Here is a 23,772-nt window from a genome sequence, read left to right on the forward strand (position 1 = left end):
CACATGAACTCATTGATACCATTTTTTCTCTGTCCAGTATGAAGGAAGCAAGAAGTAGTTTCACGAGCCAATACTAACTAGCGTTAGCGCAATGACTGGAAAACTATGGGTATCTGCTACCCATACACTTCCAGTCATTGCGCTAACGCTAGTTAGCAACTCCCTTCAAATGGCATAAAGATAAATAAAAATGGTATCCACGAGTTCCTGTGATTCCGGGCAGTAGATGCTGAAGTTTCCCTTTAACATAAAACACTGGCGACACACTGGTGTGGACTTGTTCAATATGAAGCAAAAAGTTTTCCATTGTGTGCACAAAACATAACCCAGGCCTTTATTTGGATGGGATGTACAATGGGGAACATTATGCTGATGGGAGACATCACAATCAAATATTTTTCATACAAAAAAAAAGTACAGCATTGCTCTCCTTTTGCCTATGGGACAATCCATGGGTAAACAATTGATTTTAAGGCTGAACAAAAACCTCTGTAAATCAACTGAGGAAAATACACACAAAATACTGACCATATACTACCGCGATGCTCTATAAAAGGGCTGTTCAATGTCTGTCCTGGAGGGCCGAAACACTTTGCTTTTCATCCTCTGCTAATAAGGGACTAATTCAGACTTGGGACACCAGGGTGCAATTCACTTGGATTGTAGTTCTTTCCATCAGCAGTGCCATTCACACCCAGTCCCTGCTACGGCTCTCAAAGACGTGTATATCTAAGATCAGTTCAAGGCCTCAGCTCAGCGCACGTGCTGCACAGATTCAGTCATTTCAAAATCATCTGTATTGACCTCAAGAAAAACAAAAAAATATATTGACACTATCCATATCATCTAGAGATCAGTGGAACTGAGCTAAACAGAGTTGGTGGTGGTGGGGGTCCAATAGGTGAAGGTATGGCCCATCAGAACTAGGGTTCCTTTTGGCATCCCCAACAGCATCAGTGAGACGAGGTTCACTCCGGGATGGAGGGTGGCCAGTCCACATCTACAGACTGAGGAACGCACAGAGAAAGAAAGACTAAACTCAGAAGAATCCTTTTGAGTCACCTGCATGTTCAATCATAGTTCTGCAATTTTCTATTCTTAGCTTGAAAGCACAGACTGCTTTCAAGGTAAGGAAACCAATATCGAAATAAGTAAAATCGCTTTATCCCTTTCAATGATTAATTAACTTCAACTGTGTCTCGCTATTTTTAATACAATAATCCCTGTGCACTGTGTCTTATTTTAATATCCCACAAAAAGCTAGATACATTTATTGTCAACTTTCTAAAATACCCACCTCAACGTCCAGCTCTAGGATATCAGTCTCAGTCTTCAGCAGATCACACAGATTGGGCTTGGTGCGACCAAAGTCTCCGTGGACAAACTCCTTGATGTAACTGGGAACAGCTAAGGTAAAGACATTGGGTGAGTTGTTCATGATAAAAAAAATCGAATGTGTTATTGTGTGTGTAAGTATATAACTGTGAATGTCTCTCAACCTTAACACCTCCCTTTGTGTATGACTATTGGTGTATCGCACTGTTTTGCTTCGTTCTGTGTAAAGGATACGTCCCTGCCTGCGTGCGCAGCTTCAGGTGGAAGTGATGCGCGTCCAGGAAGCATGTACTCATGGTGTGAATGACGCGCTCTCTGACGGCCAGCGGCCTGCGATGCAACACTCTTAGTGGCGTCTTCTGAGCTAGCTTCAACTCCTATATGACCAAGCCAAAGAATATCAACACATACCGTAGGTAGGCAGAACTTTATTTTAAGGTACTGTTTACACTGAATGAGCAAACCAAAGTTTATAGAACACATACCATAAAATAAACTACAACCAAGATGTTTACCACTGTGATTGTATATGCAAATATAATGTCATTTAAAAATAGCATTCAACACTCACTTTGGTTTCCTCCAAGAACGTGATGTCGTCTTTGTTGATGGCTTTCTGGGTGCATATGAGGGCGGTGTACGACTTGGTCTTGTCCTCCTCACCCTCCTTCATGTGACCCATAGCATCTCTACACACACACACACACACACACACACACACAAACAGTATGACCTGTCAGCATCATTCGTAGGTTTCTGGACAGAAGTGAGACCCATTTTTCTACTGCGTCGCTCACCTGCTTACGATCTGTAGATCTCGTACTCGGATTTTGTCAGAGGACTGGTTGATGGTCTGTGAGAAGAAAAGATATGCTTTGGTCAATTCCTGTGTGTGTGACCCTGCAGAGACGCTGTGTGTGTGACTCTGCAGAGACGCTGTGTGTGTATGACCCTGGAGAGACGCTGTGTGTGTGACCCTGCAGAGACGCTATGTGTGTGACTCTGCAGAGACGCTGTGTGTGTATGACCCCTGAGAGAACGCTGTGTGTGTGACTCTGGCCAAGACGCTGTGTGTGTGTGTGTGACCCTGCAGAGACGGCTGTGTGTGTGTGACCCTGCAGAGACGCTTGTGTGTGTTGACCCTAAAGAGACGCTGTGTGTGTGTGACCCTGCAGAGACGCTGTGTGTGTGTGTGACCCTGCAGAGACGCTGTGTGTGTGTGACTCTGCAGAGACGCGTGTGTGTGGGTGTGTGACCCTGCAGAGACGCTGTGTGTGTGTGTGTGACCCCTGAGAGACGCTGTGTGTGTGTGTGACCCTGCAGAGACGCTGTGTGTGTGTGACCCTGCAGAGACGCTGTGTGTGTGTGACCCTGCAGAGACGCTGTGGGTGTGCGTGACCCTGCAGAACGTGTGTGTGTGCGTGACCCTGCAGAGACGCTGTGTGTGCGTGACCCTGCAGAGACGCTGTGTGTGTGTGTGACCCTGCAGAGACGCTGTGTGTGTGTGTGACCCTGCAGAGACGCTGTGTGTGTGTGTGACCCTGCAGAGACGCTGTGTGTGTGTGACCCTGCAGAGACGCTGTGTGTGTGTGACCCTGCAGAGACCGCTGTGTGTGTGTGACCCTGCAAGAGACGCTGTGTGTGTGTGTGACCCTGCAGAGACGTGTGGGCGTGTGTGTGACCCTGCAGAGAGCTGTGGGTGTGTGACCTGCAGAGACGCTGTGTGTGTGTGACCTGCAGAGACGCTGTGTGTGTGTGACCCTGCCAGAGAGAGACGCTGTGTGTGTGTGTGACCCTGCAGAGACGCTGTGTGGTGTGACCCTGCAGAGACGCTGTGGTGTGTGACTTGCAGAGACGCTGTGTGTGTGTGACCTCTGCAGAGACGCTGTGTGTGTGTGACCCTGCAGAGACGCTGTGTGTGTGTGACCTGCAGAGACGCTGTGTGTGTGTGGACCCTGCAGAGACGCTGTGTGTGTGTGACCTCTGCAGAGACGCTGTGTGTGTGTGACCCTGCAGAGACGCTGTGTGTGTGTGACCCTGCAGAGACGCTGTGTTGTGTGTGACCCTGCAGAGACGCTGTGTGTGTGTGACCCTGCAGAAACGCTGTGTGTGTGTGACCTGCAGAGACGCTGTGTGTGTGTGGGACCCTGCAGAGACGCTGTGTGTGTGTGTGTTGACCCTGCAGAGACGCTGTGTGTGTGTGTGTGACCCTGCAGAGACGCTGTGTGTGTGTGACCCTGCAGAGACGCTGTGTGTGTGTGCCTGCAGAGACGCTGGTGTGTGTGACCCTGCAGAGACGCTGTGTGTGTGTGTGACCCTGCAGAGACGCTTGTGTGTGTGTGACCCTGCAGAGACGGTGTGTGTGGTGTGGACCCTGCAGAGACGCTGTGTGTGTGTGTGACCCTGCAGAGACGCTGTGTGTGTGTGTGTGACCCTGCAGAGAGCTGTGTGTGTGTGTGTGACCCTGCAGAGACCTGTGTGTGTGTGTGTGACCCTGCAGAGACGCTGTGTGTGTGTGTGGACCCTGCAGAGACGCTGTGGTGTGTGTGTGACCCTGCAGAGACGCTGTGTGTGTGTGTGTGACCCTGCAGAACGCTGTGTGTGTGTGACCCTGCAGAGACGCTGTGTGTGTGTGTGACCCTGCAGAGACGCTGTGTGTGGTGACCCTGCAGAGACGCTGTGTGTGTGTGTGACCCTGCAGAGACGCTGTGTGTGTGTGACCCTGCAGAGACGCGTGTGTGTGACCCTGCAGAGACGCTGTGTGTGTGTGACTCTGCAGAGACGCTGTGTGTGGTGTGACCCTGCAGAGACGCTGTGTGTGTGTGACCCTGCAGAAACGCTGTGTGTGTGTGACCTGCAGAGACGCTGTGTGTTGTGATCTGCAGAGAACGCTGTGTGTGTGTGACTCTGCAGAGACGCTGTGTGTGTGTGACCCTGCAGAGACGCTGTGTGTGTGTGACCCTGCAGAGACGCTGTGTGTGTGTGACCCTGCAGAGACGCTGTGTGTGTGTGCCCTGCAGAGACGCTGTGGTGTGTGACCCTGCAGAGACGCTGTGTGTGTGTGACTCTGCAGAAACGCTGTGTGTGTGTGACCCTGCAGAGACGCTGTGTGTGTGTGTGTGACCCTGCAGAGACGCTGTGTGTGTGTGTGTGACCCTGCAGAGACCGCTGTGTGTGTGTGTGGACCCTGCAGAGACGCTGTGTGGTGTGTGACCCTGCAGAGACCGCTGTGTGTGTGTGTGACCCTGCAGAGACGCTGTGTGTGTGTGACCCTGCAGAGACGCTGTGTGTGTGTGACCCTGCAGAGACGCTGGTGTGGTGTGTGACCCTGCAAGAGACGCTGTGGTGTGTGTGCGACCTGCAGAGACGCTGGTGTGTGTGTGTGACCCTGCAGAGACGCTGTGTGTGTGTGTGTGACCCTGCAGAGACGCTGTGTGTGTGTGTGTGACCCTGCAGAGACGCTGTGGTGTGTGACCCTGCAGAGACGCTGTGGTGTGTGTGTGTGACCCTGCAGAGACGCTGTGTGTGTGTGTGACCCTGCAGAGACGCTGTGTGTGTGTGTGTACCCTGCAGAGACGCTGTGTGTGTGTGTGACCCTGCAGAGACGCTGTGTGTGTGTGTGACCCTGCAGAGACCGCTGTGTGTGTGTGACCCTGCAGAGACGCTGTGTGGTGTGTGTGACCCTGCAGAGACGCTGTGTGTGTGTGACCCTGCAGAGACGCTGTGTGTGTGTGACCCTGCAGAGACGCTGTGTGTGTGTGACCCTGCAGAGACGCTGTGTGTGTGTGTGACCCTGCAGAGACGCTGTGTGTGTGTGACCCTGCAGAGACGCTGTGTGTGTGTGGACCCTGCAGAGACGCTGTGTTGGTGTGACCCTGCAGAGACGCTGTGTGTGTTGATGCCTGCAGAGACGCTGTTGGTGTGTGTGACCCTGCAGAGACGCTGTGTGTGTGTGACCCTGCAGAGACGCTGTGTGTGTGTGACCCTGCAGAGACGCTGTGTGTGTGTGTGACCCTGCAGAGACGCTGTGTGTGTGTGACCCTGCAGAGACGCTGTGTGTGTGTTCCCTGCAGAGACGCTGTGTGTGTGTGACCCTGCAGAGACGCTGTGTGTGTGTGTGACCCTGCAGAGACGCTGTGTGTGTGTGACCTGCAGAGACGCTGTGTGTGTGTGACCCTGCAGAGACGCTGTGTGTGTGTGGTGACCCTGCAGAGACGCTGTGTGTGTGGTGACCCTGCAGAGACGCTGTGTGTGTGTGACCCTGCAGAGACGCTGTGTGTGTGTGACCTGCAGAGACGCTGTGTGTGTGCCTGCAGAGACGCTGTGTGGTGTGTGACCCTGCAGAGACGCTGTGTGTGTGTGTGGACCCTGCAGAGACGCTGTGTGTGTGTGTGTGACCCTGCAGAGACGCTGTGTGTGTGTGTGTGACCCTGCAGAGACGCTGTGTGTGTGTGTGTGACCCTGCAGAGACGCTGTGTGTGTGTGTGTGACCCTGCAGAGACGCTGTGTGGTGTGTGTGTGTGACCCTGCAGAGACGCTGTGTGTGTGTGTGACCTGCAGAGACGCTGTGTGTGTGTGTGTGACCCTGCAGAGACGCTGTGTGTGTGTGTGGACCCTGCAGAGACGCTGTGTGTGTGTGACCCTGCAAGACGCTGTGTGTGTGTGTGTGACCCTGCAGAGACGCTGTGTGTGTGTGTGTGACCCTGCAGAGACGCTGTGTGTGTTGTGTACCCTGCAGAGACGCTGTGTGTGTGTGTGACCCTGCAGAGACGCTGTGTGTGTGTGTGTGACCCTGCAGAGACGCTGTGTGTGTGTGTGACCCTGCAGAGACGCTGTGTGTGTGTGTGACTCTGCAGAGACGCTGTGTGTGTGGTGTGACTCTGCAGAGACGCTGTGTGTGTGTGACCTCTGCAGAGACGCTGTGTGTGTGTGTGACCCTGCAGAGACGCTGTGTGTGTTGTGTGACCCTGCAGAGACGCTGTGTGTGTGTGTGACTCGCAGAGACGCTGTGTGTGTGTGGACCCTGCAGAGACGCTGTGTGTGTGTGTGACCCTGCAGAGACGCTGTGTGGTGTGTGACCCTGCAGAGACGCTGTGTGTGTGTGACCCTGCAGAGACGCTGTGTGTGTGTGTGACCCTGCAGAGACGCTGTGTGTGTGTGACCCTGCAGAGACGCTTTGTGTGTGTGACTCTGCCAGAGACGCTGTGTGTGTGTGTGACCCTGCAGAGACGCTGTGTGTGTGTGTGACCCTGCAGAGAGCTGTGTGTGTGTGACTCTGCAGAGACGCTGTGGTGTGTGGTGTGACCCTGCAAGACGCTGTGTGTGTGTGACCCTGCAGAGACGCTGTGTGTGTGCGTGACCCTGAGAATGCTGTGTGTGTGTGACCCTGCAGAGACGCTGTGTGTGTGTGTGACCCTGCAGCAGACGCTGTGTGTGTGGTGACCCTGCAGAGACGCTGTGTGTGTGTGTGACCCTGCAGAGACGCTGTGTGTGTGTGTGACCCTGCAGAGACGCTGTGTGTGTGTGTGACCCTGCAGAGACCGCTGTGGTGTGTGTGACTCTGCAGAGACGCTTTGTGTGTGTGACTCTGCAGAGACGCTGTGTGTGTGTGACCCTGCAGAGACGCTGTGTGTGTGTGGTGGACCCTGCAGAGACGCTGTGTGTGTGTGACCTCTGCAGAGACACTGTGTGTGTGTGACCCTGCAGAGACGCTGTGTGTGCGTGTGACTCTGCAGAGACGCTTTGTGTGTGTGACTTCTGCAGAGACGCTGTGTGTGTGTGACCCTGCAGAGACGCTTGTGTGTGTTGTGACTCTGCAGAGACGCTGTTGTGTGTGTGTGTGACCCTGCAGAGACGCTGTGTGTGTGTGACCCTGCAGAGATCGCTGTGTGTGTGTGTGACCCTGCAGAGACGCTGTGTGTGTGTGGACCCTCTGCAGAGACGCTGTGTGTGTGTGTGACCCTGCAGAGAACGCTGTGTGTGTGTGACCCTGCAGAGACGCTGTGTGTGTGTGACCCTGCAGAGACACTGCTCGTGTGTGTGTGACCTGCAGAACCCGCTGTGTGTGTGTGACACCTGCAGAGACCTGTGTGTGTGTGACCCTGCAGAGACCACTGTGTGTGTGTGACCCTGCAGAGACGCTGTGTGTGTGTGACCCTGCAGAGACGCTGTGTGTGTGTGACCCTGCAGAGACACTGTGTGTGTGTGACCCTGCAGAGACACTGTGTGTGTGTGACCCTGCAGAGACACTGTGTGTGTGTGAACCTGCAGAGACGCTGTGTGTGTGTGACCCTGCAGAGACGCTGTGTGTGTACCTCCTGCAGCTGTCGGACCTCTGCCTTATTGAACCTGGCTCTGTGAGGATTTAGCAGCTCCAGTGCAAACGGACGACCTGCGAAGGGGGAGACACCTCCGTTACACCTCACATTGACGGAAACAAGGACTGCGGATGTGTAAACATACATGTATGTTGTGTGTCTGACCATTTCCAAGTGTCCGCACATCCACGTCCTCCCTTCCTGAGGAGGAGAAATTAAACCCTGCGAAGACCAGAAGGACAAGAGGAGAAAGACATTACTTGAAATACCAGATTCATTCACCAGTGTATTCTTTTGGATCTGTCTTTCTCATTGACTTAGATAGACATTGGCTCATTTCATCTGTCCCATTATGGCATCAGTGAGAGCATGGGCAGCGCCATTTAGGCCATCTCTTTTGAATTAGTCAATTTTCTTCTTCTACTACTTCTATGAATTGGCAAAAGAACTGAAAGGGTGCATACTGCTACCTGTAGTGTGTTTGAACAGGTATGAAGCCATGGTTGCTGATTGACTGCCACCTGCAGCTATGGCACGTTTGCTCACGAGTATAATTCATTGGCTAATCCCTCCTGATGACCTTGGTGGAATCATGTGATTCTTCATTAACCCATAGGAAGTCCCACCAGTTGACTACTTCAAAATGGTGAAAGTTCTCAATGGCGCTGCCCATGCTAAAACAGGCTTTTGGGCCCTCTATCTATCTCTATGGTCTGTCTAGCCCAAGGTAATACTTTGTAGAGCCTACCAGGTTCAGTAAGGAGAAAACGTTTAGAAACAGAGCGAAACAAGGAGGTTCTACCTGAACTCATCCAATAAGAACACAGATTTTTGTTTCCTGTTGCAAAACATTTTGCTACAGTGTGGCCTTCTGAACACCACCCAGTATACGCTCACCCTCGGCCCGGAAAGAGGAGAGGAGGGGGGCAGCGATTAGCTCCTCCACCGAGGACTCCATCCTCCTCTCTCCGTCAATCACCCAGGGGGTCTGGGGCAGGGTGCGGGAGAACTTGTTGTACCTCCCTAAAAACACAGGGACAAACATAAAGGAGTCAATTCAAACCCTTAAAAACAACTCTTCAGTATTGGATTGTAAATAACCGTAAAATCCCAAGGCATGAAGGGTTAATCCTAACTTTTCCTTACTTAGCCCTGCATTGATGTCAATGGGGGACTAAGGGAAAATTTGACTTACCTAAGTGGATGTTAGGATTCGCCCCCAACTGAATACATTACTGAAGTGTAAAGTAAACGGACACCACTCTTGATTATCTCAAAGCCCTCCTTTGGTTCAAATCATCCAAAAGGGATGTAATAAACAACCTTACCCGCCACAAATACAGAAACGTGAAGACACTGGACGTCTTGAGCGATGCATTTGCTCGCTGGCCTTGTAGGGGGACAGGGGAACTTTCTAGTGAGAGAAAATAAATATCATTAAGCAATACATGCAGTTAGATTGTGAGTTTTCTCAAAAGAGTGAAGACAGAGAAACAGTAAAAAAAAATGTATAAATAAGCAAGAATAACTTGATTACTTACTTCAGAAACTTCTCCTCGGAAACCTTCTCGAGGGCTTTGACCACGGCCATTCTAGTGAAGACATTCTGTTGTGAGACAATAAACTAGAGATCAGAGAAAAGACAGTAACACAGAGAGATATGGAATGACAAAGAATGAGCAGTATGTCGCCATTGGTAACAAAAAAGCAATTGGACGAAAACATTCACAGAACTTATCAAAACCATTTATACCAACGACCCATTTTGCTCAAATGTCACGTGACATGGCTCCAATTGGCTTTTTCACTCACCTGTTTGTTCTTAGTTGGTCTGAAGCACTCTGAACAGATGACAGCCCTGATTGCAAGAATAAAGCAGAGAAGTAGAAAGTAGTTTCATAAAAATCCTACATTACATTCAATATTACATTTATTTTGCTATCAATCAGTCAGTCAATCAGTCCTTCCGCACGTCCGTCCATCCATCCCTCCCGCCATCCATCTAGTTGTCTAGTCAATCTATTCATCTTATCTATTCCCTGAGGAGTAGTGTGATTGGAGGACTTACAGGAAGTGGCAGTCTGAGTCTGTCTCTGGGTGTGTAAACCCCACGCCCACCTCAAACTGTTCAGTTTGTCGACTGATCTGTAGGATGAAGAGGAAAATAAAATGTAATAAAAAATCCAGAATAAAAATAAATTCCTTTCAGGAATTCATATAATTTTGTCACTTACATTTGATTTGATTTGCCTTTATTTTACCAGGGTAAGTTTACTGAGAGAACACTTATCACAGTGCAAGTCGGTTTGTTCCGCCATGTCAACTCCCGGTCATGTTTTTCTTGTCAATGATAGCAATTGACTTGACAAGGCCACAAACAGATCTGGGACCGTGCTAGCTCATTACAGGTTATTGCTATAGATACAAGTAGTGCATTATACCGTAACTGTATGACAAGTCTTTTTCAACAGCGGTGTCTGACCCATCAGCAAGCTACTGTATGGCTACTTCCGGGTCATGGGTCACTGACCTTGGTCACCACAGGTATGCCCCCCAGCTCTTTGGACACCAGACCCTGCATGGTCCACTTGAAGGCCTCCTTCACCTGGATGACATCATCCATATCGAGGCACATAGACTTCTCCCTGTTTGGTAACAAATTCAACATAATTAATGAAAGTATTAAAAACCCCTAAGGTCGATGTCCGCGCCCCTGCGGAAATCGAATTAACATAATACAAACATCCCCATAAAAAATCTGTCAGTTTAATCTAGAGATACTGTTTTTTTGCATTGGATGCACCTTGATCCATCACTTCCGCATCGGAGGTGAAAGAACTAGAGCAGTGTTTGTCAGACCATGAGACTTCGGTCTACTCACAAAATTGTCTGTAGTGTCTGAACGGTTTATTACTCTATGGAAAGATGAGACTCTCACGAACACGATGGTGTTCTCCGTTTTACTCTACGACCCCCACAAGCGTCTTGGGACTCGTCTGAAGTCGGTACAGCAGATCTTCCAACTTATGTCTGTAGCGTCCGAACAGTTTGGGCTACACACTAATTTTATAATTTTTTTATTTTATTTTACCTTTATTTAACCAGTTAGGCCAGTTGAGAACAAGTTCTCATTTACCACTGCAACCTGGGGCCAAGATAAAGCAAAGCAGTGCGACAAAAATAACAACACAGAGTTACACATGGGATAAACAAAGGTACAGTCAATAACACAATAGAAAAATGTATGTACAGTGTGTGCAAATGTAGAAGAGTAGGGAGGCAGGGCAATAAATAGGCCATAGAGGCGAAATAATGACAATTTAGCATTATCACTGGAGTGATAGATGTGCAGATGATGATGTGCAAGTAAAGATACTGGGGTGCAAAAGAGCAAAAAATTAATAATATGGGGATGAGGTAGTTGGGTGTGCTATTTACAGATGGGCTGTGTACAGGTACAGTGATCGGTAAGCTGCTCTGACAGCTGATGCTTAAAGTTAGTGAGGGAGATATAAGTCTCCAGCTTCAGTGATTTTTGCAATTCGTTCCAGTCATTGGTAGCAGAGAACTGTAAAGAAAGATGGCCAAAGTAGGTTTTGGCTTTAGGGATGACCAGTGAAATATACCTGCTGGAGCACGTGCTACGGGTGGGTGTTGCTATGGTGACCAGTGAGCCGAGATAAGGCGGGGCTTTATCTAGCAAAGACTTATAGATGACCTGGAGCCAGTGGGTTTGGCGACGAATATGTAGCGCGGGCCAGCCAACGAGAGCATACAGGTCACAGTGGTGGGTAGTATATGGGGCTTTGGTGACAAATCGGATGGCACTGTGATAGACTACATCCAATTTGCTGAGTAGAGTGTTGGAGGCTATTTTGTAAATGATATCGCCAAAGTCAAGGATCGGTAGGATAGTCAGTTTTACGAGGGTATGTTTGGCAGGATGAGTGAAGGAGGCTTTGTTGCGAAATAGGAAGCCGATTCTAGATTTAATTTTGGATAGGAGATGCTTAATGTGAGTCTGGAAGGAGAGTTTACAGTCTAACCAGACACCTAGGTATTGGTAGTTGTCCACATATTCTAAGTCAGACCAGTCCAGAGTAGTGATGCTAGGCGGGCGGGCAGGTGCGGGCAGCAATCGGTTGAAGAGCATGCATTTAGTTTTACTTGCATTTAAGAGCAGTTGTTGGCCACGGAAGGAGTGTTGTATGGCATTGAATCTCGTTTGGAGGTTTGTTAACACAGTGTCCAAGGAAGGGCCAGATGTATACAGAATGGTGTCGTCTGCGTAGAGGTGGATCAGAGAATCACCATCAGCAAGAGCGACATCATTGATGTATACAGAGAAACGAGTCGGCCCGAGAATTGAAAACTGTGGCACCCCCATAGAGACTGCCAGAGGTCCAGACAACAGGCCCTCCGAATTGACACACTGAACTTTATCTGAGAAGTAGTTGGTGAACCAGGCGAGGCAGTCATTTGAGAAACCAAGGCTATTGAGTCTGCCGATAGGAATGCGGTGATTGACAGTCGAAAGCCTTGGCCAGGTCGTTGAAAACGGATACACAGTACTGTCTTTTATCGATGGCGGTTATGATATCGTTTAGGACCTTGAGCGTGGCTGAGGTGCACCCATGACCAGCTCGGAAACCAGATTGCATAGTGGAGAAGGAATGGTGGGATTCGAAATGGTCGGTGATCTGTTTGTTAACTTGGCTTTCGAAGACTTTAGAAAGGCAGGGCAGGATGGATATAGGTCTGTAACAGTTTGGAGAGGGGGAAGAGGGAGATAACCGCGGCAGCTTTCCAATCTTTAGGGATCTCAGATGATACGAAAGAGAGGTTGAACAGGCTAGTAATAGGGGTTGCAACAATTTCGGCGGATAATTTTACAAAGAGAGGGTCCAGATTGTCTAACCCAGCTGATTTGTAGGGATCCAGATTTTGCAGCTCTTTCAGAACATCAGCTGTCTGGATTTGGGTGAAGGAGAAGCGGGGGGGGGGGGCTTGGGCAAGTTGCTGCGGGGGGTACAGAGCTGTTGGTCGGGGTAGGGGTAGCCAGGTGGAAAGCATGGCCAGCCGTAGAAAAATGCTTATTGAAATTCTCGATTATCGTAGGTGATTTATCGGTGGTGACAGTGTTTCCTAGCCTCAGTACAGTGGGCAGCTGGGAGGAGCTCTTATTCTCCGTGGACTTTACAGTGTCCCAAAACCTTTTGGAATTAGTGCTACAGGATACACATTTCTGTTTGAAAAATCTAGCCTTAGCTTTCCTAACTGAATATTGGTTCCTGACTTCCCTGAAAAGTTGCATATCGGCTTCCATATCGGCTTCCTAAACAATAACTAACCAAAACAGCAGAAGACAAGGCATATTGACATTAGAGAGAGGCATGTGTAGCCGAGTGATCATAGGGTCCAATGAGCAGCAATAGGTGAGTCAGGGAGCCGTTTGGTAGTCGCTACTACGCTAGGCGAGCTGGAGACACGGCGATTCAGAAAGCTAGCGGGCCGGGGCTAGCAGATGGGTCTTTGGTGACATCGCAACGGAAAAGCCTGTTGAAACCACATCGGACGATTACGTCGGCAGACCAGTCGTGATGGATCGGCGGGGCTCCGTGTCGGAAATAAAGGGTCCAGGCCAAAATAATATGGGCGAGACTCTCAGGAACACGTACATGTCGGGTGTTTTGCTCTAGGACGTCCAGAGGCCTCACAAGACTTGTCTGATGGTCCCCCCCGTACAAGTTGAAAAAATGAATGGAAGTATATATGGAGACTGTTTAGTGCCAAAAATAACAACAAATGTTTCTTGATCTTTATTGGACAGACACTTCAGAACAAACTTCCTTTAGATTTTTTTTGGGGGGGGGACTATCTGTTGTTCCATGTAGTGAATCTGTTATTCAATGCGTTTGTATGGGCTAATAGCAATAAGGCCAGATAGCATTTTTCATTTTAAAAAATGGTTTATATATTTTTGGGATACTTCCAGGGGTCTTACAATTCAAAATCAAATAGCTAAATGATCCTTGGTATGACCTTCTTAAAACAATTCCATATAGCTTATTAGAACCCCACCCTCCCCTGACTTAGACTGTTATGGGTTAAGACATGACATGACGTTATAAAATGTGTGGTCATAATATAGTATAGAACACTGTAATATTTCAATGTGATGATACTTTCAGATTAGAATGATTTCTTTAACGGAGAGAAATTAGGCTAGATAGATGGACGCCACTCTGGTGTAGCGAACTTACCTCACTTCCTTCTTTACATGCAGCCAACAAGAGTGCTGTAGGAGTGTGGCAGAGAGAGAGGAGGGTACATGTTCAGAAATGAGTAACCCCTTGTCTGTTTACAAGCATCCGTCATGCACACCCTAATGGGAGTGCCACATCTGTAGAAACAATGGCTCTTGCGATTGCACTTCAGTCTACTCTGGAGTAGATAGACGCAGTACCACTAACTATGAGGTAACTATGCTCTCTAATGGCCAACCCAGGGACATGATACTGCATTATTGACTGTATCAAAGTCTTGCACTGCCACACATCACCCTGTATAGAACGACTGGTGTCCAGGCTAGACTGACTGAGTGGCTATGACAGAATCAACTGAGGTTTAAATAATCATACGTTTCTATTGAATGGAAATTGTTTTGAGACAAACCATTTGGATATACTGTAAGCTGATAGGTAGACAATTGTGTGACATCAGTTATCAGCCAAGGCCTACAATGTAACCACTGACCTCTCTGACAGACAGCTGGGCCGGTAGGGAGACGGACAGTACCATCGTGTCAAACTGGTAGTTTTTGGCCTTCACCACCTCCGATATCTGCACACACACACACAAAAACAGTATCATGAATCCCCCCCCCCCAAATTCCAGTGTTGGTTCTGTCCTCAAGCTGTGGTATTTGAGGCATATTCTGGTAGACTGGAGCATTGATTGATGATGGGGTATTTGATCACTAGGCAGGTACTAAGGTCTTTCATTTCATTTTAATCTTCAAGGTTGTGTCCTAAAATGGTACCCTATTATCTATATAGTGCACTACTTTTGACCAGGGTGTCATTTGGGACACACCTAAAGACGTATATAGTCATAGGTATCATGTAAAACAATAGTGGCTCCTAATGCAATAGGATTAATAGTGACCAAACACACCTTTATGGCATAGGCTTCATCACAGAACTGCTGTAGAACTCCCAGGCACACCACACACACGTCCGAGTCCGCTGGCTCGGCGTCGCCTTCCTCCGTCACCGTGGGAACCACAGCAGAGTCGCCTTCTGATTGGACGTCCGTCTCTGCGGCATCCATCTTGATTTTTTTACTAGGGGGGTCTTCTGTGTGCTGCTCCAGCACGGCTGCATCTTGGGATCCGTTATTCTCTGGATCACTGACGAAAGCACAAAGTTCCCTTGCTGTATCCTGAGCATGACGAACAGAAAAACATTATTCAGCAACAAAAAAATATATTAAAATGTCTCCCAGCAATTCAGTTCACTGACAATATGACAGCAAGTTGGATCATGGGCACAATTCTTCTAAAGGAGCACACCTAGGTTACCTACAAAGTAGCGTCTGCCACAGGCTTTCACGCAAAGCGTGAAGCCGAGGCTACCTACAAAGTAGAACGTTGGAGCTACTTAATTGTCTTTGCACTTGTATCTCTGAAATTTCTGTATGTCTGTCCCTGCTTTAAGTGCAAAGACAATACAATGCAGCAAGAGCACTGGCCTCATAAGACTGGCGGTAGGCCGACTGCACACCCAAGCAGCAGAACCTCAGGACACAGCGGGCGCAGCATCCTGCTTCCAGCAGCTTCTTCACTATTGGTCTATCTTTCTCCTTCAAGGGCAACATAATACTGCTGTAAAATGGACAGAGATCATAGATTAATGAGATCAGTAAGAAAGTTGAATGTACAGTTATGTCCGGCAAACCCACTACAAGTTAGCTGACAGTAGAATCAGTACTACTGTAAGTTATCTAAGAGTAATATCATAAGCACATCACCATGCTCATAACATATCACACACTGTAGGGTGAGGTTACAATCATTGGTAGCTGAAGCTAAGCTTGCAAGCACACTTTGCACTACAAATATAGTTATGGGGGCTATAATCTCTGTTAACCCAGAAGTAAAATGTAATGTGTACTACTGTACAATACTGGACAAGGCTGCTTGCTCTGAGACACATTGCTAGCACTAGGTCACACCCGCAGCCCTGTGTGGATGTTGATGCATTTCATGTTATAATGTGCAGCTAGCCAATACAGCTAGCTCGCTACTGTAGTTTCGAAAATAGCTATAGCTTTATCTGAGAATACAAATAAGCACACGCTTGCAAAGCAAAAACAACAAGTCATAAACCTACCTTGAATGGCAAATGAACTACAGACTTTGTAAGACAATCAAATGTTTATGTAGAGCGAGAACAGAGTTCAGTCAAAGACAGTTTAGAAACTCTGTGGTTCAGTCATTTGGTTTCTCAGCATGCAGCTAACGTTACAGGAACAAGACCGCATCAGAGGTAGACACAACAGGTCGAATTAGATAGATTCATCTGTTGATGAGGTTGGATTTCATAATTTTGATCAACACCACAGGTCCCTTAATTGTATACAATATCCCTACCAGTACCTTTACATGACTGTATATACATATTAATTCGTTAAACTGTACAACAAACTAGTTTGATGCGCACAGTGCTCTACTAGCCTAGTCTCATCCCACATATAAACCCGCATGGCAAATTGTCAGACAGCTAAATACGTCATATCAAAGCGCCTTCGAAGTTGACAGGAGGGTCTTTTTTCTACTAGAGTCGTAATCGGTGGCTCTGGAAGGTTCTGGAAAGAGCGAGAGATAAATTCGAATCTGGACCCATCTGAAGTCAAGCAGCTCTTTCTGTGTTTTTGGTTACATCTGTCCCCATCAAAAGTATTTTAGCAACATATTCCGACGAAAATAAGTAAGGATGCTTGAAGCAATGGCTGGACCGAAGATGCCAAGTGGTGGGATGAGAAACAAAGGACGAGGGGCATATGTGGACCGTGACAAGCCAGCACAGATTCGGTTCAGTAACATCTCCGCAGGAAAGGGTAAACTACAAATACAGTATTCGTATTTCATTGTTGGACGAATAAATACCTACCCCTGACGCTTGTGTTTGCCTCAGACAGCTGCTGCGACACTCCCTTTGCGAATGAATGAATGGATGCTACTGCTGGCTCAATCTGGGCAGGGCAACCGTTAGCCACAAGGTGGTACCCAGTTAGCAAGCTAGAATCTGTTACAGAGTAAATCATGAAGGTTCTAAAGAACATTGGCATTAGTGTACAATCTAGCAACCGTGACCAGATAATCATCTTTATTGTACCCTAGCTTTGTTAGGACCAACAATTGACTAAATGAGCTGTCCTGATGTCATGAGCATCCATTTATGTACTCTTTAACCAATGGAGTATCTTGGAGTCTTCTTGTCCCCCTCAGTAGTCAAGCAGTAAATATTGTTCATAGAATGTGTGTTCTCTTTGTGGAAGTAACAGATTTGTTTTGTTTGACAGCTGTCGCTGAATGCATCAGAACCAGCCTTGGCCCTAAGGGCATGGACAAAATGGTAATTAAATGTAGTTATTTACATCAGTACTCTTGACTTCTCTTCACCATCTCTCAAGGTTTGGTCATTTGTTTGTAACTTAAAGAGGAATTGATTATTTCAGATTCAGGATGGGAAGGGTGATGTGACCATCACCAATGACGGGGCCACCATCCTGAAACAGATGCAGGTGCTGCACCCTGCAGCCAAGATGGTAAGGTTCAAGATAAGGGAGCTGGGGATATGTTCCCAAGTTTCTGCACTGTCATCTACAATTGTTGTGGCCTTTTTTTGTTGAAATGGTAAATTACTGCTCTGACATCTGGCAAGGCACTGTCATTTTTTTGGCGATAATTCACATTTTCTTAAAGGTTATTTCTTAAAGGCATCTTTGGGGAACTTTCCTCTCTAGCGTCTATGTCCTTTTGAAAGATCAACAATATCAGGAGTCTGAAGCTATGTTTGTCTTTCAGATGGTGGAGCTGTCCAAAGCCCAGGATATTGAGGCTGGCGACGGCACAACTTCGGTGGTCGTGATTGCTGGTGCCCTGCTTGACGCATGCGCCAAGTTGCTTCAGAAGGGTAAATGATGAGGAACCAATGGAATAGTTATCAAAAGGGCAAACCCCACCTGTCTGGCAAACTTCGTAAAAAAAAAAGTGCTTATGCCAGACTGCGGCAAAAGCCTGAACAGCAGCCTTGAAGCTCTCCCAGGACCAGGCTTGGTGACAACTGGTTTACACTATAAACTCCTAGACCAGAATCAGTTCTAATCTAACGGAGTCCCTGCATCCGAAAGCTTTAATACAAACTGCCTGTCCTCTCCTTCTCCACCAGGAATCCATCCCACCACAATCTCTGAGTCGTTCCAGAAGGCGGTTGATAAGGGCGTGGAGGTGCTGACGGGCATGAGCCAGCCGGTGCTCCTGAGCGACCGCGAGACACTGCTGAACAGCGCCACCACCTCCCTGTGCTCCAAGGTGGTGTCGCAGTACTCCAGCCTGCTTGCGCCCATGAGCGTGGACGCCGTGATGCGCGTCATCGACCCGGCCACCGCCACCGGCGTGGACCTGCACGATATCCACATTGTCAAGAAGCTGGGGTGAGGAGGGAGGGGAAGGGTGGTGGCTCCAGATTATGCGCTCACTACTATAAATAGTTCTGGATAAGAGCGTCTGCTAAATGACTAAAATGTAAATGTTTAGTTAGGATTACCAACAGGGTTGTTTACAGGATTGACTTCTGGGTCATGTTCATTAGGGCACGCAACAGGAAATGTTAAAATGTTTAGCAATGGAAAATTCGTTTTTCTTATTGGAAAAGTCCAGGTAGTCCCTCCCCTTTTGCAGTTCCTTTTCTGCCGTTTAGTGCCTAATGAAAACATGATCCAGCAGTATACCATGGTTTACTAATGTATTATCAGTGTCATACCGTTACCATCCCTTCCCTGAAGCTTCTGACAGCTTCCAACAGTTACATTTCAGTTTGACTAGGCACATTTTCACTCCCCAGTTCTCTCTCTGTGAGGACGTGGACATGTCTGATGTGCCAGATCAATCTCAGGCGGTCAATTAGCAGAATGGCTCAACTTTGCTTTCCCTGCCAGTCACCTTCTGACAATCTCCCATCAAAAACATAGTTGTGTAATCAGCAACACAACCACACTGATGTCCTACTTATGTGTTTATCAATGGCTTGTGCATGAATAGACACACAATCTACTGATCTCAATCGACAACGCAAATTATTTCCTCATGCTTTTTTGTTAATTACTTTGCCTTTGTTTGGAATCAGTGAGGTAGACACTACTGCCCTTAGGCAGATGTTCTACCCATAATAATGTTCTGGGTGTTTCTCTGCAGTGGCACAATTGATGACTGTGAGCTGGTGGATGGCTTAGTGTTGACCCAGAAGGTGGTCAACTCCGGCATATCCCGTGTGGAGAAGGCCAAGATCGCGCTCATCCAGTTCTGCTTGTCCCCACCCAAAACCGACGTAAGTCATCACAATCACTGACTTGTCTCGTTGAAATTGGCTTCCATGTTTGTCAGTCAATGTCCTTGATGTTATGGACTATGACTAGTATTTTATCTGTTACCTTTTTATTACCACTCAATCTTCTAATTTTCTTACAATTGTTTTGTTCCATCTCAATGTTCTTTTTTTTTGGTCCCTCTCGCGTGTCGTATCCAGATGGACAACCAGATAGTAGTGTCAGACTATGCCCAGATGGACCGCGTGCTGCGCGAGGAGCGCGCCTACATCCTCAACCTCGTCAAACAGATCAAGAAGGCGGGCTGCAACGTCCTGCTCATCCAGAAGTCCATCCTCAGGTAACACCTGATGCATTACTGTCACATCACTGTGAAGGCATTATTTCACGTCACTGTAATGTAATCAATTCACTTTGTCCAACCACTCACAATATCTAGAAATGTATTCAATAGAAGGGCAAGCATTAGCGTAATTGCCATAGGTGGACTTCTGTCTGCGTCTCTGTCTGCGTCTCTGATGCTATCTCGATCACTGGATGACGTGCGGATGTAGACATGGTTAAAAAGTAGACCCTACTTGTTTCAGAGATGCTCTGAGCGATCTGGCCCTCCACTTCCTGAACAAGATGAAGATCATGGTGATCAAGGAGATCGAGAGGGAGGACATTGAGTTCATCTGCAAGGTAAAACAAAATAATGTTCGATTGGCCTTTACTTTGTAGGTCATGTTCTGTAACAGCCAAATGCTGGCTGACTGATGCTGAGCTAACCTTGCCCCCCCCACTTTGCACACCTACAGACTATCGGCACCAAGCCCATCGCCCACATTGATCAGTTCCTTCCTGAGATGATGGGCACCGCCGAGCTGGCAGAGGAGGTCAGCCTGGATGGCTCTGGCAAGCTAGTCAAGGTATGCTAATTCACTTAAACTAATCGCAATTTGGCTCAAGTAATCTCCAAGGCTTGGATACGGGACTGCTTTCAGGCTGCCATCACAACTATGCATGTGGAAGAAGGACTCGTGTCAAAATACCCACGTTTTATCCTAATGATAATACCCTTGGAACTTGTTAAATGGTCATCAAACAGGCTACATGCATTCCCTAAAATGGTCACTAAGTGTATTCCAACCTCCTTGAATGAAAATGTCAATTATTTGCTTTAAATGTTCAATGTAAAAACGATTGAATGTTTCAGAAAAGCTTATTCTAACATGCTGACCACACCCCTCGTGTCACATGTAAATGTATTTCTCACGCACATGCTATTCGGTCATTGCACTCACAATGCTCGCGCTAAAATATAACTATTTTCTATTTGAGACACTGCAAGTCCCACCTCTCCTATCTCCTCATTGGTTTTTAGGAGAATATACCCACGTGGGTGACAAAGATGAACTGAGGTCCACACTCCAGTCCAGTTAGTAGTGGTAATGCAGCTTAAAGTTGGTTGCCAACTGCCACAAAGTCCAAATAAGAAGCCTGAAGGAGGAGAGATTACTAGAAACCAACTCTGTTGACCCTTTTATCTGTGGATTAATTGTCGGAATAGAGGACCTTGGGCATTTCAGATAAAATAACAACCCAATGTGTATCCCAGGACAAATTAGCAAGCTAGCTAGCTAAATTGGCATAATGTTTAATGCTTTTTGACCTGTCCCCAAATGAATATAGTTGGTTCAGAGTTTGTTTTGATATTTCAACCTGCGTGTCCTGGTCTGGTCAGCATGTTGCATAATAACTTTGGCATGCGTCTGGTTTCAACTTCCAATTGAAAGTGAATTCATGCTGTTTCTCTCTGGCCTGTTCCACTCCATAGATCACAGGCTGCACCAACCCCGGTAAGACGGTGAGCATCGTGGTGCGCGGCTCCAACAAGCTGGTGATCGAGGAGGCGGAGCGCTCCATCCACGACGCTCTGTGTGTCATCCGCTGCCTGGTGAAGAAGAGGTGCGTTACTGTAGCCGCTCTGGTCTGCTGTCTGAACAACACTTGCCTCTGTAGATGCATGCAGTGACGTATGTGGAATTATTACATAGAAAATCAAGCGCCAGTCCCTCTAAGCTTTGCCCACTCGTGGCTGTCCGTGTCACAAGTGGCCATTTCCGGGGGACAGAGAAAACCCTCTCTTCAACCTGGGTCAGTGGCTTCACCCCTGGCTCTGGACCTGTTGAGAGGAACATACTCCTCTGAAAGACTGCAACTACGCCTAAAATGGCTGTGAGCTTAACAGATCTTGTGATCGATCCCAATAGATCTTGAAACCAACCATAGATATTTCTGTTTTGATATCATCCAGTTTTGTAGGATCTAAAACACCCTCTTTTTATTACAGAAGAGAGGGGGGGGAGAAGTGGGCCCCAAAGTATCTACCAGCTTAGTCATTTTCTAATAACCATTTTCTTTGCATTCATTAAATTCCTTTTTTGGTTAACTTATGTTTATCGGTGGGGTTCATCTCCATCCCCGTATCCTTCACTCAATCTGATCTGAAAATGTAGTATATGTTAGCGCTATAGCCTCGAGCTTGGACGATAAACGATCGACTCCGACTATGCCAACCACTTATCGTGGGCATTTTGCAGTTCCTTACCGTAGGTAGCCGATACTGGAGATGTGAGTTTTGGCATAAAATAAGTTTGCTAATATGGTTGGCTGTTAATAGGTCTATTGACATCTGCAACATTTAAACAATTGGTTTTAAAGGGGTAATGCAAACAGTGCTTTACAATGTTGTAAATTTAGCGTTAACATATATTAATAAAGTTAATTTATTGCAGTATGGATTTTTGTCCATATCGCCCCACTCTACCTATTTGCTTTCACCAGTTTATCAGAATGGGGGGGGGCACTTTTGTTTAATCTCTATACCTTGACTTTCTCTCCATCTCTCCCTCCCAGGGCTCTGATCGCCGGTGGCGGCGCCCCTGAGATCGAGCTGGCCCTGCGTCTGGCTGAGTACTCTCGCACGCTGCCAGGCATGGAGGCGTACTGCGTGAGGGCCTACGCAGACGCTCTGGAAGTGGTGCCGTCCACACTGGCCGAGAACGCTGGCCTCAACCCCATCTCCACTGTCACAGAGCTCCGCAATAGGCACGCCCAAGGCGAGAAGACTGCCGGGATCAATGTCCGCAAGGTACGGCCCTGCCACGCTCTCCTGGATTCTGTTTTGTTTTATGCTCATTTTCACCCTGCCATAGTTTGGTCAACGTTGCATCCTGAGAACCTTCAGATTTAGAACAAATGTGACTGTCTCCTGAGGCTAGAGTCACGCCTTGACAACACCTCATTGTCCTGGTGTGCTCGCAGTAAACTGATTTGCCTATTCATTGACTGGTCTCTTGTGGCCCAGCCTTTCACCGGCTCGATACAGAACCTCCATTTTTGAGTGTCGTTCAGATTTACATTACTGCAGTTGCATACCAGATATGTGATTGTTTATCATGTAGAATAGGGAATTGACTCATCTCCTCTAATTACATCTCTGCATCGTTTGAAATGTTTCACATATGGTTAAACACCCCTGGGGTAATGATCTCCCCATTCCTCTCTCAGGGCGGTATCTCCAACATTCTGGAGGAGCTGGTGGTGCAGCCTCTGCTGGTGTCTGTCAGCGCTCTGACCCTCGCCACCGAGACGGTCCGCAGCATCCTTAAAATTGATGACGTGGTAAGAGGCCAGACCACCCTCTGGTGACACTAGTGGAGGGCTATCTCATTCAACCTGCATTAAATCTTGTATGCCTTTTTTTAGTATGGAACAGAACAGCAGAAAAAATACACATTGCTCTAATAATTGAAAGCCCCCCACTTTCACTTAAATTGTCCTTTATAAGGTAATAATATTTTCCCCTTGTCTTGCAGGTGAACACCCGATAAGAAGTTACGAGAAGATTTGTCAATGTAGCAGTGTGTTACCAGTGTGTTACTGCACATGCTTGTGCCACAAGGAATCATAGGACTGGCTGTTTGCAAAGACCTGTATGTCCAGAAGTCCTCTGTAGTTGATGCATTCTGTAATTTAATTAAACTGTTTTTTTTTGACACGCCATGTCTTGTCTTTGTGTTTTTTTTGTGTACTTCTTCCTTGGGCTCCCTCGGTGACTGACCCCACTGATGAGCAGTTCATCTTTAAATCTCAGGCTAGTGTCACTAACGACAGGTGGCATTGGCAGTCAACTGTCAACCCTGGTTTTGGTAGTTATCACCATTTTACATTTTAATACATAAATCAATCTGTGGGTCATGATGTATTTTATGCCTATAAAAAGTTTAGATGGAAAGTTATCAATTTAGAAATGGAATAAAGTGTTGAATATATTTTATTTAAATGCTATGTTTTTGGCATGAATAATCTGGGCGAGAAATGACGGGAGCATTTTAAAGCCGCTGCTAAAACTTTGAATTTGAAAGGTGTCATATTTCAAGGTCTAAATGTTGTCATTGCAACTTTCCCCATGTACTTTGCATGTACAATGAACAAAAATATCAATTGTATTTAAGATTTCACT

The 23,772-nt window shown here is 47.3% G+C and overlaps 2 protein-coding genes across 2 annotated transcripts; one reads left to right on the plus strand and one right to left on the minus strand.

Moving 5' to 3' along the window:
* Window positions 1–311: 311 nt before the first annotated feature.
* On the minus strand, window positions 312–16,386 carry pus10 (pseudouridine synthase 10). Its single transcript, XM_023979512.2, has 18 exons — window positions 16,046–16,386; window positions 15,405–15,537; window positions 14,829–15,095; window positions 14,409–14,495; window positions 13,916–13,950; window positions 10,183–10,297; window positions 9,721–9,797; window positions 9,465–9,510; window positions 9,194–9,258; window positions 8,981–9,066; window positions 8,550–8,675; window positions 7,818–7,874; window positions 7,650–7,726; window positions 2,133–2,188; window positions 1,907–2,024; window positions 1,570–1,712; window positions 1,298–1,397; window positions 312–1,007 (listed from the first exon to the last, which is right to left on the minus strand). The coding sequence occupies exons 2-18, from the start codon at window positions 15,528–15,530 to the stop codon at window positions 969–971; spliced, it is 1,620 nt and encodes a 539-aa protein (XP_023835280.1). The 5' UTR covers window positions 15,531–15,537; window positions 16,046–16,386; the 3' UTR covers window positions 312–968.
* Window positions 16,387–16,438: 52 nt separating this feature from the next.
* On the plus strand, window positions 16,439–23,310 carry LOC111958347 (T-complex protein 1 subunit delta). Its single transcript, XM_023979615.2, has 13 exons — window positions 16,439–16,772; window positions 17,238–17,290; window positions 17,394–17,483; window positions 17,743–17,851; window positions 18,107–18,371; window positions 19,132–19,264; window positions 19,463–19,602; window positions 19,850–19,946; window positions 20,063–20,173; window positions 21,082–21,212; window positions 22,164–22,398; window positions 22,818–22,931; window positions 23,126–23,310. The coding sequence occupies exons 1-13, from the start codon at window positions 16,649–16,651 to the stop codon at window positions 23,138–23,140; spliced, it is 1,617 nt and encodes a 538-aa protein (XP_023835383.1). The 5' UTR covers window positions 16,439–16,648; the 3' UTR covers window positions 23,141–23,310.
* The last annotated feature ends 462 nt before the right edge of the window (window positions 23,311–23,772 follow it).

This window comes from Salvelinus sp. IW2-2015, linkage group LG1 (assembly GCF_002910315.2).
Source record: "Salvelinus sp. IW2-2015 linkage group LG1, ASM291031v2, whole genome shotgun sequence".
Taxonomy (NCBI): Eukaryota; Metazoa; Chordata; class Actinopteri; order Salmoniformes; family Salmonidae; genus Salvelinus; species Salvelinus sp. IW2-2015.